This window comes from Manis pentadactyla, chromosome 2 (assembly GCF_030020395.1).
Source record: "Manis pentadactyla isolate mManPen7 chromosome 2, mManPen7.hap1, whole genome shotgun sequence".
Classification (NCBI taxonomy): Eukaryota; Metazoa; Chordata; class Mammalia; order Pholidota; family Manidae; genus Manis; species Manis pentadactyla.
The window spans coordinates 130,366,061-130,383,010 of record NC_080020.1 but is presented as its reverse complement, the minus strand read 5'-3'; the positions used below and the strand labels follow the sequence as shown (position 1 = coordinate 130,383,010).

Sequence of the window (16,950 nt, the reverse complement as noted above, 5' to 3'; positions counted from 1 at the left end):
AAAAAAAAGCCTCCCAGTCCTTTATTCAGATCTGATAGGGAGGTGGAGTGTAGCATTGGTATTACTTATGTATCTCTAAATTCTTTGTTCAAGCTTGAAATATTTGATCCTTGTCTTCTGCATGGTATTGATTTTGTGCGTTGAAGCATATTCCATTAACTGTATTCATTCTTTGAAGTTAAGGCATCTTGAAGTTTTCACCAGACATTTCTTTAGGAGTGGAAGTGGACCTGTGTTTTTTGTGTACTAAGAGACTGTCAGAACAGCCCAGAAGTTTTATGCCTGCTTTTTGAAGTCAGGCTGCAAATGTAGCACTCCTTACTAATGGCAGGGCTGAAGCTCACTCTCTCTTTTTAATCTCAGGAAAGAAAAATTAGCTCACTAAATGCACTAGTTAAAAAGTAATGGAATATATGTAGCCTGGCCACCAGAGAGTCTAACGCCGGGTGGAAGCCTGCTGTAGGTGGTGGGTTATGGGCAGGGTGGTGCATGTGCTGTGGGGTCACCTTTTCCTAGCAGGTGCTTGACGCAGATCCCGCTGAACACTCACACCTCCCCGTGATTATCACCACTGGGCAGATAAGGAAGCAGCAGCCCAGAAAGGATCAGTACCTGGCCCAGGAGCACATAGCTAGACCCTGTGTATACAAGGGGGAACCTTCAGGAGGACTGAGAGACAGAGTTGACAGAATATAAATAGATACAGTAGGAATTATTCTAATAGTGTGACCTCAGGAGATGAGAGGAACAGTGGTATTGACAAGAGGTTTGGAAATGAACTGTAGTAATGAGGTAAGTGTGTAGCTTTAGCTGAGCACCCCCTGCAAGGCTTGGCCTCCGTGTCCCACCCACCCTCCTACACATGCACACAAGGTTTTCCTAATTCATTTGGGTCTTTACAGAGAACCCCCAGAGATCCACTCAGGTTCTCAAGCCGTTTATTACATGTATTACTACCTTTGCAAAACCCCATGCAGAGCGGACTCTCAGTCAGACCCTTGGCTTCAAGGTCACTGGTTGAGAGCAATGGGGAACAAGTCCAATTGGCCCTGGATAGGAGACTCTGGCCCTTACTAGCTGTCTCTCTTACTGGATCTCTGTGAGCACAGCTGATCTCTAAGTGCAGATAACAGATGGCAAGAGATCCTTTTTGTAGCAGTGAACCCCACATTAAGGCCCTTTTATTTTGCTATTAGTGGAGTGCTATGACTGGTCTGCTTCTATATTGTGCTCTAGACCACTCTCCCCACTGTGGGTGCCCCAGTTGGTTCTTCAGTCCCAGATCATTTTGCTCCATGTGGTTAGTTACCATAGTTAATAAATGCAGAGGATTTGAGGCGTCCTTCAGCGCTTCAGCACATTAACAAATGTTTCTAAATAATGCCTTCATTTAAAGTTTTTACTTTCTAGCTAAAGACATCACTGACTTAGTTTTTGCCACTCATATCCTCTCCATCAGAAAGAGAAAAAATGTGCAGTTTATGTAAAGTAAATATTTTGTTAAATACTGTTTTTGTCATTTCTCAAGTACATGAGTCAATGGACTACTCAGTCCCAGCTATGAACTTAAAAACTGTTGGTTGCATTGCTTTACATTCACTCCTTTTCTTTAGAGGGTTTCAACAAGCAAGAGCTTTAAATTTAACTCACGGCATGTTTAGCTTTCATAAGAGCTTAGTAGTGTATAGAACAAATTATCCTCAAAGACCAGGGCAGAGGCATTTAAGTGTTTTGTTTCTTGGGTTTCACTTACATGTTTTGAGTCTTTAAAGAAGAGACAGTAAAACATTAATTCTGTACTTAAACTTGAACTGCCTGAGTTGTGAAGCTCTGAGCCTTATAAAAATGTTAAGTTAGACTGGTTGTCTGGAGCTTGATAATCACTATCTCCTACAAACCCGGTCAGTTTCAGAGGTTTGCTCTTGCATAACATGAGGTGATATTTAATCATTATCACATATAACATTTATAGAGATAAAGACTCTTAAAGTAAGAGCTGATTAAAATTGTAGTGGGAAAGCTGATCAAAGATGCAGTTCTCAAGTGTGTTAGATTAATATCCAACTGCTTCCAATTTTTTTCTCCATTCACTTCTTCTTTCTCATAGAGTTGACGGCAGATTGTATCTTCAGTGGATAGTCCTGAGTAGTGAGTAAGCCAGGACCTCATTTTTATGGCACATGTACCTATATTTCCTTGTAGGTGCTGGACTGGATTGAGAACCATGGAGAAGCATTTCTGAGCAAACATACGGGTGTGGGGAAATCTCTTCATCGAGCCAGAGCTTTGCAGAAACGTCATGAAGATTTTGAAGAAGTAGCACAGGTAAAACAATGGCTTTCACTGTTTTCTCACCCAAATACCTGTGTGGTTTGTTTTGAATTAGAGTTTTAACCACATCTGAGATGAGTTAACCTTAGTTGGCTGTGTTTGAAGGTGATTCAGAAGAGATGACCCCCAGGTTCCAAAGTGAAGGTATCATTGCCAAGGCAGAAAGATGATTTAGCCACTTGACTCTTTCATGAAATGTGATATTCTTGAAACAGAAAGGTCTCTTGGTTGTTTCTGCCATATTGTACCAATGTCTGTTGACTAGGTTGTGAAATTTCAATTATAATCAGAGAATAACAATCCTTCTTGCACTTCTGTAATGATGGGCCAGTATTTCTTATCCATTTTCCAGTTCTTTTAAAGGTGTGTGCTTAGAAACAGGAGGTGGAAATAGTGCATTCAGAGCATGGGATCTGTGGAGTTCAAGCATTGGCTATAATGATCACTAGCTGTGTGACTTTGGAAATAGTTTAATGTTTCTAAGGTCAGCTTTCTTACCTGAAAAATAGGCACAGTAAGGGTTTCCAGGGGGGAACTCAGGATATATGTGGTAGTGTGAGATAAAGTATCCAGCCCGGGTCCTTCCCACACTCGTTGCTTAGTTAATGTGCTTCTTGTTTTGTGTTTTGAAAGAAAGAGTAAAGGAGAGAGAGTACAGTAACATGGCATGTGTGTGTGTGTAAGCCACAAGAGAAGGTCCAGTAGGACAAATCCAAGCTGAGACATGTTATAGTAAAACTGAGAAACATCAAAGACAAAGTCTTAAAGAGAGCAATGACAAAATGAAAACTACAGGAATGACTATTAGAAAGACAGCTGACCTCTCATGAGGGACCACAGATTCCAGCAGGTGTGGAACAGTCCTGAGGAGTAACCCTGCACCTGCAATTCTGTCCCCAGCTGAGCCATCATTCATCAGGGAAGACAAAACATAGGCCAAGACTGAGAGAGCTTCTTCTCAAGTATTTACCAGAAGAGTGAAAGCATATCGTTTAGTAAGAATAATGGATATATATAAATAACTATAAACTGCTTGAGAAGAGGGACTTTGTTTTGTTCACTTCTCTATCACTACCACCTAGAACAGTGCCTGGCATATTTATTCAGCAAATATTTAAGCATATTAAGTATTTGTTGAATGAATTAATTAAATGAATAAGAAGGATGAGAAGAAAGGACTGGGAGCAATGATGAGCACAGAAATTGGTAAATAGGTTTATAAATGAAAGAACTGACCATTTGCAACAGACAGTGAATTTGGGGGTATTTAAACACATGACAGAACTAAAGTAGGAGACCACATTAGTGTGGAGGATGGAGATCATGAGGATGGCAGGAGGTGGAGGTACTGTTGGCCTTAGATCGGCAGGTTCAACTGTGCGTGTTGGCGTGTCTGAGTGACCACTGAAAGTATAGGGACAGAGCATCACTTCCAAATAAGTGTGAAGGGAAAAGATACACAGAAAACTGGATAAATAAGAACTCGTGGAAATAGAGCTGGAAAAAGGAAAAGAAATGAGAAAAAATCATGAGAATAACCACAAAATAAGATAGATTTAGTAATTTATTCATAAATATCAGTAATTATAGTAAATGCAAAATAGATTACAATTGTTGGGATGAAATTCTCTGAGTATCTTTTAAAAATCGTGCTATATATTGTTTTTTAAGGGGACCCCTAAAACATAAAGACCCAGGAAGTTTGAAAGTATATGAAATATTAGAGAAAGATCTGCCAGGCAAATATTAACCAAATTTATTTTAGTTAATATAACATAGTAACAGAAAACTGGTGTAGGACTATTAAGTAAACTAGAAAGCATAAAAACATTATTGATTAAAAGGGGTTCTTCAGTTATAAAAGGAAGAGGGTGACTAATCATCTAACAATGTAGCCTCAAAATCTATAAAAATAAACAGGAGCACCATGGCCGTGTGTATCCATAGGTTTCAGTTATACGCTAGTTTAGTTGGGGAACTAAATACGGAGTAGAATTATGGGATAGCAAAAGAATCTGCTGTTAGGTCCTGTTCAGTGAACATGACTTTAGAAAGTTACCTTCCTTACAGGTCTTCCTATGTAAAGTAAAAATGCCAGTCCCAACTTTTCCACTTTTTTGATCTAGGAAACAAGGAAAAGCCCTTGTACATCCAGTGGCTCTGCCGGTGGGTGGTCTTTGGAGTATTTTTCTGTCTATATCATGTGTGGTTTCCCTACTTACGCTTGTTGGAAAATATTTTGCCTTCCTCCTGTAGCCGAAGAAATGTGGAAAATGTGTTATCTCCCCTTAATTTTTTCCATAAGATAAGTTATTGCTGTAGCCAAGGTGGCTTGGGGATGGATATGAAATTTGGTTATATGAGCCGAGACTTCAGGCACCAAAGGATCTACAAGGCAGAACAGCAAACAAGCCAGCTCTCAGGACGGAGGCTCTGGCCTCACCCGTGGCCGTGGCCTGGGCTGCCTCTCCTTGTCCTCAGCAACCTTCCCGAGCTTTTTCTGTGTGAAGGATGATGGTCTGCTGAATGGCTTCCCATGCGGACGGCCCCACTGACCCCTCTCCCTCCAGTTCCTCTGGGCCGTTCATTCTATATCAAGGAAGTACCTTCTGTGGCTAACTGTGCCCTACCTTTTCCTGGTAAACATGTTTCCTGAGGTCTAAGGCGACCATGAGAGCTGTCATCACAGGTTCTCAGAGGACAGCAGGAGTGAGAACACCTTCTGTAGACCTTCCTGCCTTAAGGTTTCTAGAACAAGCCAAGGGCTGGCGTGGTGGCTGAGCTGTGGTCTGCTTTTTATCCCTGGTTCAGAGAAAAGCGGATCTGGGCTACTCCTGGTTCCACCCGGCTGATTTTCAGCCCTTGCTTATCTCTGCTTATTGTCCCTCAGACTCGCAGGGGTGCCTCATCTTCTTTCCCTCAATCTGAAAGTACTGAGGCCCAAATTTGGATGGTGTGTGAAAAGAAACCTTAAATGTAAATGTAGATACCTTTTGCTTAACTTTGCCAACATCTGTACCCACTTTCTGTCCTTTTGGTTTTTAAATAACCACCTGCTGTGTGTCAGGCATTCTGCCAGGCATGGGAGACGGGGGCATGGATAGGCAGCAGGCCAGACCAAGACCTCCTGAAGAGGCACGGCCACTTGTCAGAGGGCTTTTCACTAAGGCCTGCAAACTAGTATGGGGACAAAGAAGAGGATTTTAGAGGCGGACTTGGTGGACAACAGGTGGGACTGTTTGGTAGCATGCCTGCAAGGCTGGAGTGTGGACCAACTGGGCCTCCCAAGGGCCTGGGGAGCTGTGTACAAACTGTCAGCCTCTCATCTTTGCAGGCTTCTCTCTTCTGCATACCAGCACCAGGTGAGTTCTGAGCTCTCCACCCGCGACCTGGCTGTGCCCGCACATCTCGGCCTCTCTACATGAGCTCTCCCCAGCCTACTACCAGGACCTGGGCCCTTCCTCTGTGGCCTCTTTGCCACGCATCTCCCACTTCTCCCCTCTTTCTGGCAGAAGATATTTATAGCGCCTCCACTGTCTTGAAGAACGTATTCTGGTCCATTTTTTAGATACCAGTTGGTCTTGAGAGAGTACCTACCATTTACTGTCCCTTCTTATCACCCACTGTCACTGGCCTTAGGCATCTGCTGGTGAAATTGCAGGCAGCACGTGCTCAGTGGCATGCACTGCTCAGAGTAGGCACACAGCAGTCTGTCATAGTTGACCATGAACTGGGACCCCACCATTCAGTTAGCCTCCACTTGCTGTGGAGTGAACAGCTTTGATCCTTTCTGTCCACAAACATGTGGCGACCTTCTGTTGTGTGGTAGGCCCCAAGTGGTTGGTAAGGGAGCTCTGGAATCTAGTTCATGGCAGCTGGGTACCCCGTGTGCATGTGGACATTTGAAGTCACAGAGAACATCCCCCTGGCTGTCCCAGGCTAGTTTTCAAGGGAGTTTGCTCTGCCTCAGAGTGTACCATCAGGCAGGTAGGTGGAGGGACTGCCCTGAGTCAGACCAGCCACAGATTAATTGGAAGTGGAAGTGAAGCTGGATGGCCTGAAGAAATAGGCTGCCCTTCTCTCTCCAACTACTCCACCTTGTTTATTTAATAAAGATTTTTTAAAAAAAATAATCCTTTAAACCAGAAGAGATCTTGGCTGTGAGATGGCTTTATTAAGACCACATATAGTGGATTTGGTCTAGACAAACAGTGGCCTGGATATCGAGATAAAATTACACTTCATGTTCATAGCTTCATTCAGTTGCAGCACTCTAGCTCCTGACACCCTGACATCTGTCCTGCTCTCGGGGATGAGGGATCGGGGTGCGGGGGGTGGAATGAGGCCTACAGAAGGGCATTACCCTCACCAACTGTCCTTCTCCGCTCTCCTTGTCTTTTGACTGTTTTCTCTCAAAACAGATTATAATAGAAGTGCTGTGGCAGAGATACGAGAGAATATTTTAGATTTATGTTTTTTTTTTTTTACAGAATGGCCTTCCGAGGCACCTTAAAAATGGGATCAGAAGCATTTTTAGTGTTTAATAAGGAGCCTCCTTTTACTTTCTGAAATGTATTGACAAAGGTAAAACCAATTTGGGGGTTTAGGGAGAAGAAATTTCCTGTTCACAGTTAGGTTTAAGGTTGGTTAGTTTGTTCCTTGGGGTTGTGTTTTGAAGGATCTTTTGTAAAATAAATTCTGAGCTGTGTTTAGAGAGATCTTGCATTAGCAATTTATTGAGTACATTTTCCTTATCATCAACTTCTTAAAAATAGTTGTGGCATGATGAAGTAGCATGACAGAGATTCAAAAGGGAAGTGGTGAAAGCCTTATGGTTGAATTCACTTAAAATATACTAAATATAGATTTATTAAGTAGAATAATCCTAGTGTTCTGGGAAGGAGGAACCCGAAAAGAACCTCATGTTTACTTGCTGGAAGTGAGTTGCCCAGCCTGCCATCACTTCTGCAGGCCTGCACTTCGCAGCAGGAAGACCCTGGTTTCAGGCTTTGCCTCAAAAGCTGCTGTTGCCACATCAGGAAGCACTTGGATCATTTTTGCTGCAGTTTTGTGGAGCCAAGAACCTCCTCTTGACTAATCTGAAGATCCATTCCTTTTTATTTTGTACAGTGGGTATGAGTAGGTATTTCCTACTAAATGAATGAATGCTAATGAGTTTAGAGAGTGCCTGTTGCATTTTCATGCAGGAGTTTTAAGAAAGAAATTTAAAATGCTTTCCACATGAAGCTTTTTGCAGATGACTTGGAAAGGAAGATGCTCTTTGACAGTCATCTTCCCTTTTACCTTCTAATTAGTCCTCTGAGTTAATGTTCCTTTTTAGATTTAAGAACCTGTGATTACAACAGCCAGTAAAGTCCCAAAAACTCTAGTTCAAGGAAGAAGCTGATTTCAGGAGCACAGAAGCTTTCTTTAATATGACTGAGAAATCTCTAGCATAGCATCTTCCCCTAGTACCTGCTCTGCAGATGCTTATGCTGCCTTCTGTCCTGTTTGTTTATACCCTGGGATTCAAATTACCTTCCAGTGATGTAACCCATCATGAATTTGTTCTCCACGAAGCCATTTTTGTCAACAACTTTTTACATTTGCCATACAATTATCTTGTCTTCCAGGATAAAGGAGTGTGGCATTTAGGAAAGCAGGAGACCTTACGTTCATTCCAGGTTTTCAGAAGATAAGCAGGCCAATTCTGTAACTCCCAGGTTGCTCCTGAGCTCATTTGCATTTTTTATGGATTCTTTGTCCACAGCTTGTGGACATACAGAATGCTTTCCTCTTTTTAGCCAGCCCTAGATTGCTGATACGCTGCAGTTAACAGAGCCTTGCTTATATACAGTAGGCTGCCATTTTGTAGTAAATTCATTTCTTAATATAAGGTGTGGGTTTTTAAAAAATCTTTTAAATAAATTAATATTGGAGAATTGAGAACAAATATTTACCACCAAGGATTTCCTTAGGTTGACATGTGTTTTACAAAATATCAAATCTTGTCACCTGCTTTTTTCCCCCTTATTAGTCTTAAATTTGCTAATATGTGTCCACTGCTTTTATGGCCATGAGCAAGTTACTGTATCTCTCTGAGCTTCAACTGCTTCAGTGTAAAGTGAAATCCTAATACCTACCTTTGCCAGGAGCTGTGATGAGAATACTTAAGCAAAATGCCTGCCCCTCAGCAGGTGCCCCCAGGGCCAATTCCTTGCCTAGAAGCTGTGCCTCCCCCATTGTTTTTGTGGTGAAATGCTGACAGGCATACACGGTAGGCAGTAGTTGGTATTTTGCTGTGCCTACATCTCTGCCCCGCAAGCCTTTTCGGTTGTGCTGTGATGTGTGCGGCAGCTGGCTGCACCTCATGCACACCTCTGCCTCGCCGGACTGTGCCGGGGTGGGAGAGCCGGAAGCCCTGTTTTTCCTTCCTGAATGAAAAGATGATCCCTGAGAATTTGTGTGCCTTTTACATGAATCCTGAGCCTGGGCTGTTTACCAGGCACTGTGAATGTGATGCTGGCCCATCATTGTCTTTTGTTAAATTTCTATAGCATTAAAATACTTTGGATGTGTTATATATAGACTTCAGCCTGTTGTTTTTTAAACAAAACATTGGAATAGCAGTATTCAGTTTTCCTCCTTTCCTAGCTTATCTGAGGTCAAGGAAACCCATCTTGTTCTCTGGGTTCTAAATACAGCATCTGTCCATCCTCAGTAGGACCCTTGTGCTAACAAAGGGATATAGGGAGAGCAAGGGCTGATGGGCCTTCACCCTGCTGTGCCTCTGGTGTTTCCTGGGTCCTAGCAATTAGGCAACTTGAATTAACTTCTCAAGAAAAAGAGGAAACTGTTCAGCTCCCACCCTGACCTGGCCCTTGCATCATATGTAACCCTCATGGCAGGGATTGTCCCCACATCCTGCAGACAGGGACTGGGCCCAGAGAGAGTGCTGCCCCTGGGACAGGATGGTAGGCACCAGAGAGAATCCAGTCTCTGCAGACTCTAGAAGAGCGTCTCCTACCTCACCTCCATTCCCCAGGTGTAAATTGAAGTGATTAGATTTTCCCTGGTAAGAGGGGCCTGGCCTAGGCATTTGTTTAAAAATCCTAGCTCTACCGCCTGACTTGGGCAGGTTTTTGTACCTCGCCTCCCTGGGCCTTGGTGTCCTCGCACTGTGCACATCACAGGGCTGTAGGCAGCAGAGTAATGCTGCAGAGAGAGCGTCTGACCAGTGTGTTTACTGACATATGAGGGTCTCTTTTACTCTTCGTGGTAGGAGGATCCCGGGCGGGTTCTGTTCACGGGAAGACCGTGGGTTCCGGAGACACCGTGTGTGGACCAGCGGCACCAGCCCCTGTGCTGTGCCCAGGAAAGCCACAGACGCCTGTGTGCTGGCCCCTTTGCTCCAAGGACAGACTCAGCAGGGCCAAATACTCTTTAGTGCCCAGATAATTAGAAAATGCGCTTGTTCCTTTGGGACGTTTATTGTTGTAAATATTCTTCCCTGCTGGCAAAGAGATGACAAAGCTTTCAGAAACATGTTTAGCTCTTGAAAGGCACTGTCACCTGAAGATCCCTTATCAAACATGAGAGGTAAGCGGCTTCACAGCTGTCGTGACAAGAAAATGGGACTCAGATCTTAAAAAGTGTGTGTTGTCAGCAGAAAGCATGATACATACACTGTTTGCTTCAAACAGCGCTGGACCCCTGTTTGCCCCGGAGCATGGTTCCTGGGTGAGGCTCGGTGGTGCCAAGCGTGGTTCTCCATGAAGCCGTCATCCCCAGGAAAGTCACCTCAGAGCGCAGGCTCTTAGGATTCAGAGAACCTCTGCAGTGCCTTGATGCTAATATCTGGCCATTGCAAGGAGAGCTTTCCCTGTGCCTGGGCTGCATCCACCTCTCAGAAGGGGAAGGACTAGGTGAGGAAATGTGTGGAACGTGCTCAGGAATAGTTGCACAGGTGGAAGCACAGTGAGTGCCTACGACTGGGGGATAGGTTCAGTGATGGTGATAAAGAGCAGACTGACTTACAGTTGGTTTTATTATCACTTTTAAATTCCCTGTAGGCACCGCACCCCTTGCTGCCTACATAGGGATGGGCTGCCCCCGCCCACACACACACCCTGGCTCTGTGCACGGGCATCAGTGTCATTCTTGAGATCACCTCATACCAGTTATGCTGTATGTTACACCTGTTTTCTTAAATATGCAGGAAAGTTGGAAATACAGCACGTGGAGCCTACTCTCCTCGGACCCACTTACTTTAGTGTCTATTTCTTATCAAAAAAGGAGGTTCTGCTGTACAAGCACAATACCACCACTGAAATCAGGAAATTAACATTGATGCAAGATTACCTTCTAGCCCACAGACCCCACAGTGCCCTATAGCTACAGGATCGAGTGTGGAATCCCCAGAGGCTTTAGATGTCCTTAAAATCCATGAGCCTTGGAGCAGCAACTGTGTCTTCCCTTAAACTTTGTGGCCTCAAACTTTGGGATTTCAAACCTGTTATTCTGGAGAATGCGTCTCACTTTGGGTTTGTCTGGTGTTCCCCCAGGGTTAGATCTGGGTGTGCGTCTTCTGCACGGGTTTCACAGCAGTTCCGCTGTGTCCTTCTCCTTCCATCCCATCAGGTGGCACGTGATTTAATTTGTCCTGTTCCATAGGGCATTCACATTGGTCCTGAGTTCAGGTGTCTGCCAGACTTCCCTTTAAAGTGAGTCTGTCCCCATTTGTAATGAGTAAGGACTTTGTGTGTGTCGTGGGGGAATACTTTGAAATTCTATAAATATCCTGTCCCTCTTCCAGTTTGTCTGTGTATGTGAGCATGGACTCGTGGTTCTCTGTTAGGGTACTGTATTCTTGGTGCTCTCACTGTTCTCAGACGGCCCCTCATTTGGCCAGCAGGAGCCTCTTGAGGCTGAAGTCTGTGTCCTGACCCATGCATCCTGTTCCTGAGTGTTTCTTAACATTTGGGCACAAGATGTTTCAGGCTCATCTTGTACTTTGTCCCTCCCAATCCTGGAATCAGCCATTTCTCCTCAGAATCTGGGTTCCTTTTAGGGAAGAGTGAAGATTACAAGTGGAAATCCAGTGCGAAGCATTGTGTATGCTGATGGGCCAGTGTGGCGCCTGGGCCCTCTTAGTGGACAGAGGGAGGAAGAGTGTGAATGTGCGTGAGCATGTGCGTGCATGCACACACATTTAACACATCTGTCTGTTGAAAAACATGTATTTGCATCAGTACCTCTGATTCCAAACCACCACCACAGAGTTAACTCTGGTCTTCTCCTTTCTTGTATTTATAAATCCCTTCTCTAAAATGGGGACATGTCTCTCATTATCCTTAATGTATTTGCTTAGAAGATTAATCCTCTAGGACATGACCAGTCTCCAGCTGGGAGGCTGTCCCCGGCAGGGGCTCCTCGTACCACATCAGGCTCAGACTGCGCACAGGGATACCCTCCCCACGCTCCAGGTCACCAGCCACCCTCACCAGCAAGGCGCCGATCCTGCTTGGCTTTAGGACTGAAATGCTGAACAGGGAGAAGGCTGAAGGTCCTAACCTGTTTCCCAAGGGGAAATGTAGCCCCTCTGTGGTCCTTCTGGGAAGGCCTTACTACTATTCTTGTACTGCTCAGGAGCCTCCTGCACCTTTCAGTGAGCCCTCTTGGTAGCAGTTCCCTTGAATTAGATAACAGGTCTGCACATACCTGTTTACTTGAGGAACCTATTAGCAGCCTGTCCTTTATCAAGAATTAAAATGGAGTAATTTTCAGAGTATTCTAGAAATCTTTTCACACTTCCAGCTCTTTAAAACTGGCTACTTGATAGGCATTATAGTTATTATTTCCTTTTGCTCAAAAAATGTGTACCCTGAAATAGAAAAAAATAAGCATGGAATTGCCAGTAAGTAGAAACTTGTGAAAAGAGACAGCAACTGAGATTTGTTTAGAATTAAACCTTCTCGCTGGCTCTGGGGATTATAAAATTGCCCTTCATACTGAAAGACACAAAACTGGAACTTGCCATTCTGTCATCAAAGTAGGAGAAAAAGTGAAGCAGGCATTTGTGGCTACGTGCTGTCTCCTGGCTGTGCAGCAGCAAAAGGCTGAAAGCACTTTGTGAGTCATCGACAGCCAGCAACTGCCTACAGACACCCCACCACTGCTTTAGACGTGAGGGCTTTGCCATGAGATTCAAAATTTAACAATCTAAAACAGTAATAGGAAAGGCTGCTCATAGAGATGGATTAAACTCCTAAAATCTTCTCTTCCCATCATATTTTTTCTGATTTACAGAAAAAATATTACAAACTGACTCTGTTGCAGTATATTTATGACTCCCAACCTGGCCGGTTTGTTTTAATTCACCTTCTGTCTCTGGATCCTCTCTTGTGCAGAACACATATACCAATGCAGATAAATTACTGGAAGCGGCAGAACAGCTGGCTCAGACTGGGGAATGTGACCCGGAGGAGATTTATCAGGCTGCTCATCAGCTTGAAGACCGGATACAAGATTTTGTTCGGCGTGTCGAGCAACGGAAGATCCTGCTGGACATGTCAGTGTCATTTCACACCCACGTGAAAGAGGTAAGGCATCAGGAGACAAAGATGTAGCTGTGTCTGAGAAGGTCTTTGAACTCCTTGGAAGGAATGTGGATTGGTTGTGATGTGGAAAAGTGGACCAGACGGGGCCAGTGATGATGCATATGTAGCCCATTGGCACTGAGCTGATCAGTGTGGGCAGGGGCATCAAGCTACACTTCTTTATCCCCATCATGCCTTTGCTGGGGTTGGCAGAAGTCTGTGTGTCTGTCGGGGGGAACTCATGAGCCATGGTGGTGGCTGGGGAAGGCATTTATTAGGAGGTAAGCAAGGAAACAAGAGCGGAAGAAGATCCCTTTAACTTGGAGAGAGACAGAGTATGTAAGTTTTAGCATAAAGTGCCCTGCTTGTCTGGTCAGGATTTCCTTTCTGTGTGTCAGCCTGTCCTGTGGCTAAAGTCATGGTTGCCTTCTGATTTTATCAGATTATGTGACTACTCTCAAATACTAATAAAAGTGAGTTTTACATACTATTTAAGTGTGCCAAAGCCAGCATGGCCTTAATAATGTTAATGTCATGGTATACTGTTGCTAATAAGCTTATCGCATGATAAGAAATAATGTGCCATTTGGTATATGGAAAGGAGATTGGTACTAAGCATACCTTACATATGTTTTATTCTTAGCAGAAATTATATAAAATTACAATGACACTTTTGTGGCTTTTGAGAAAAGGATTATAATAAAATCTACAGTTCAGGACTACAACTTGAGTAAGGATGTCATCTTACTGCATCTTATTTCTAAGTAAAAGAATTCTCCACCTCTTAGATCTTCATCATTTGGGCATGAGAGGCTCTTTTAGGTAATTTGGGATCAAGTGTGTGAAAGCCTGTAGTACTAGGTGAGGCAGAAGGATCTGGGAAAGGTCAGATCCCGGGGAGAAACTTGGCCAGGGGCTGGCTAGGTCTGCCTTGTTCAAAGGCATCAGAGATCAGGACCCAGTAAATCTGTTTAAAGAAAAAGGTGTTCACTGCCAGTTTGGGTTGTGGGCACTCAGTCCGCAACCAGCTGTTTGTAACTGGAAGTTTGGCTCCAGGAAAACCACGCTCACCTCCCACTCTGAAGTGCTGAGCCCAGGAGGAGAGTGCCGGGGTGTATGTGGCAAACTGCTGGGACCTCAAGACCTAGTGCCTCAGCCTCTCCCAGGCCGGCAGCGCTCCCACCCTCCTCTGCTCATGGCATTTTGTTCAGAGAACTCAAAGTCTATGGGCCTGGGATGGTCGTCAGCATAGACAACCAGCACAAGTAGCTTCTCTCCCCCTCTGAATAATACCATTACTAAAAAGACTTTACACTGTTTGCAAGGAGACTGTTTCTTCTGAGGAGACACAGTAAGTGGACACTTGTCCTCGGCACTTTCTACTGTGGATGCATGTGTCACAGACTCTAAGTTCCTCACTTGGCGTGAGTCAAGTCATAAGCACTAACTAGTTGCCCTGCCTCTGCCAGCCCTTTTCCGCAGCCCCGGCAGCAGTGCTGCCAGAATCTGAATTTGATTAGGTCCTGCCCTCGCCTTGGCACCGTCAGTGACTCTTTGCGTATCTGGAACACCAACGCGAAGCCCCTCTGCATCCTCCTAGTCTGGTCTGTGCTTTTTCTCCAGCCCCTTCCCCTCTGCCCAGTTGTCCCGAATCTGTGACACCCTGACACTCTTGAGACTTGCACGTACTGTTTCCCTTCAATTCCCCAGGCAGGGTTAGCTGTTCTGCCCTACACTTTCTTTCTAGAACTTTCTTTACACGTGCCTCTTAGAACACTTGTCCTGTTCAGTACAGTTGTGCCTGACTCTTTCCCATCAGTTAGTATGTTAGCTTTTTATCATATGCATGTCTGTCCCCTGGCTGAGAGGTAGAGGAAGGTGATGTGTGTGGAACAGCAGATTGTGTCTTCCTTCATTAAGCTGTGACAGGCAGAAGGCAGGCCAAGAGCCCTGGGCAGCGTGGATCTTCTGCGGGGGAGGTGTGGTGGGTGGGGCAGGAGCTCCTTACTGGGTCACACAGGCAGCCTGGAGTCTGTGGGAGGAGGAGGGAGGAAGGACTGCCAAAGAGCAGCAGTTCAGACGGAACTGAGAGGAGGGGCGGGGCCGGGGCGGGACTGAGGGAGGGGCGGGCTTGGAGAACCTCGGAGCCACGTGTTCGTAACCTGCTGTTTGCCAGAATGATAGGCCCAGTCGTTGTCTTCAGCAGGATTTAAAAGATTTAACTTGCTTTTAGGAGAGCAAAGACTTGCCATTAAATCGTATTTATGATTTAGGTCACATCTTTAAACTTTATGGTTTTCAAAAAGTAGACACTTAAGGAAGCTAGAAGGGAAGGGAAGTGTATTGCAAAAGCTCTTCTCCAGAGACTCAGTTTTGGGTTCATTGGTTTTTGTAACATCAGCATTTTTAAGGAAAAATCTTAGAATAAAAGCATTCCAGTTCTCAAATTATAGTCTGTCTTGTCAGTAGACTTGGAAATTTGTTTAAAAGTGAAAATACCGTCTGTTTTCATTGACTTCCACTATAGGAATTTCTGGTATATATGAAGTTTGTAGTCTAAGGATACTTTAAAAATCTGTTTTAAAGGCTAAGTGGTTCATGTTTACAATTCTGGAGTTTTCAGGGAAGTCATTCATTCTTTTGCATGTCACAGTAGCAGAGAAACTGGCATGTTTACCCTGATTTGCTTGGTCTTAAATGTGTGCCCCTCAAGGGACTTGGAGAGGAGGAAGGATTCAGTGACCAGCCCAGGAGTGTGGGCAGGATGCCGGCATGCCCCAGTTGACTGGCTGGGATGCCATTCAGGGATGCTGGCCACACACAGGCTTGGAGCGCTGGTTGATTCTCTCCTGTGACGTGCTTGGACTGTGTATTTAGCCCAGCTGTTATCTTGGTAGATTTATTTTTTTCTGACAGCCCCAGAATTTTCCTTAGGCTTCTTTCCTGTTTTGCACAAATGCTCCCAAACCCCCAGGGATACTTGGTAGGTTTAATGCAGGAAGGAATGGTTTCTTCTGCCATTTGAGTTTTTGAAACTGGTTGTTGAATGAAAACTCAGATTCGTTTAGAACAAATTTAATTAGTATAGAATGAAATTAAAAGGGAGAGAAGGGCCAAGAAGAGGATATCATGCTAATTAAATATGTGTTTGCATAAAGTCACTATTTCAGCACATCAGATGAATGAAAAATTGCTAAAAGATTTATGTTATCTGAATTAATTTTTCTCAGGTAGGTTAGACAATTGAAAATAAGAAGGAGGAAGATAGGAAAAGCAGCTTGTCTTTCTCCTGTAGGCAAATGCCTGAAGCTTTCTAGAAGTTAACTGTCAAAGGCTCTCCCAACATAGAAGTTAACCTTCCTGCCTTCCCAGATGTTAGCAGAGATTTTGTTTCTCACTTGATCTGAGCGGAGCTGTTGCCCTCTCTTTTTTGCGGTAAATTTCTGGTTCTCTGATGAGCAAGTAATTCAAAGGTGATCTCATTAACAACTGACTTTAAAAAGGTGCTGGATCAAGGTGATGTCTCTCAGGGTTAGCTCAAGAATTCTTCTTAATAATTTTTTTTGAAGAGCCTGGAAGCAGTCAGGTCTTGCAGAGCAAGTGCTTAGATTCTGATGGGACCTCTGGACTCTTCACCCCCTTACCCTCAGAGGTCAGAATAGAGTATTTGCTTTGGAAGAGAGAGAAGAGGAATGTTTCCACATAGATAGGAGATGTTTCCTTCCTTGAGGATGGATGCAGAAGGCGGGGTGATAGAGGGGGCTGATAGAGGTGCCAGCCTCAGTTTCACCCTTAAACCTGGATTCCTAAGCATTCTGGGATTCTTCTCTCATTTTTTTCCTCTAAAGGGAATTCATGAGATGAGTAACCTCCTCAGAAGTCTTAAAGACTAATACCCTGTCCTTTTTCAAAAAACGTTTTTAAAGTAGTACTTCTAAGGAATGTTGATTAGCCTAACATAAATTTGGATGTTATTTTGGGACAGTTTTTATCCTCCCCTACATTTTGTCTTCCACCTCTC

At 44.2% G+C, this 16,950-nt stretch overlaps 1 protein-coding gene across 7 annotated transcripts in view; it reads left to right on the top strand.

The window, feature by feature from the left end:
- The window catches only part of TRIO (trio Rho guanine nucleotide exchange factor), a 374,188-nt gene that overhangs the window by 208,326 nt on the left and 148,912 nt on the right, over positions 1-16,950 (top strand). For all 7 annotated transcript variants that reach the window (XM_036896706.2, XM_057496255.1, XM_036896708.2 and 4 more), the window contains exons 10-11: positions 2,203-2,325; positions 12,741-12,932. In XM_036896706.2, coding sequence (XP_036752601.2) covers positions 2,203-2,325; positions 12,741-12,932 — 315 coding nt within the window. The remainder of the gene's footprint in view (positions 1-2,202; positions 2,326-12,740; positions 12,933-16,950) is intronic.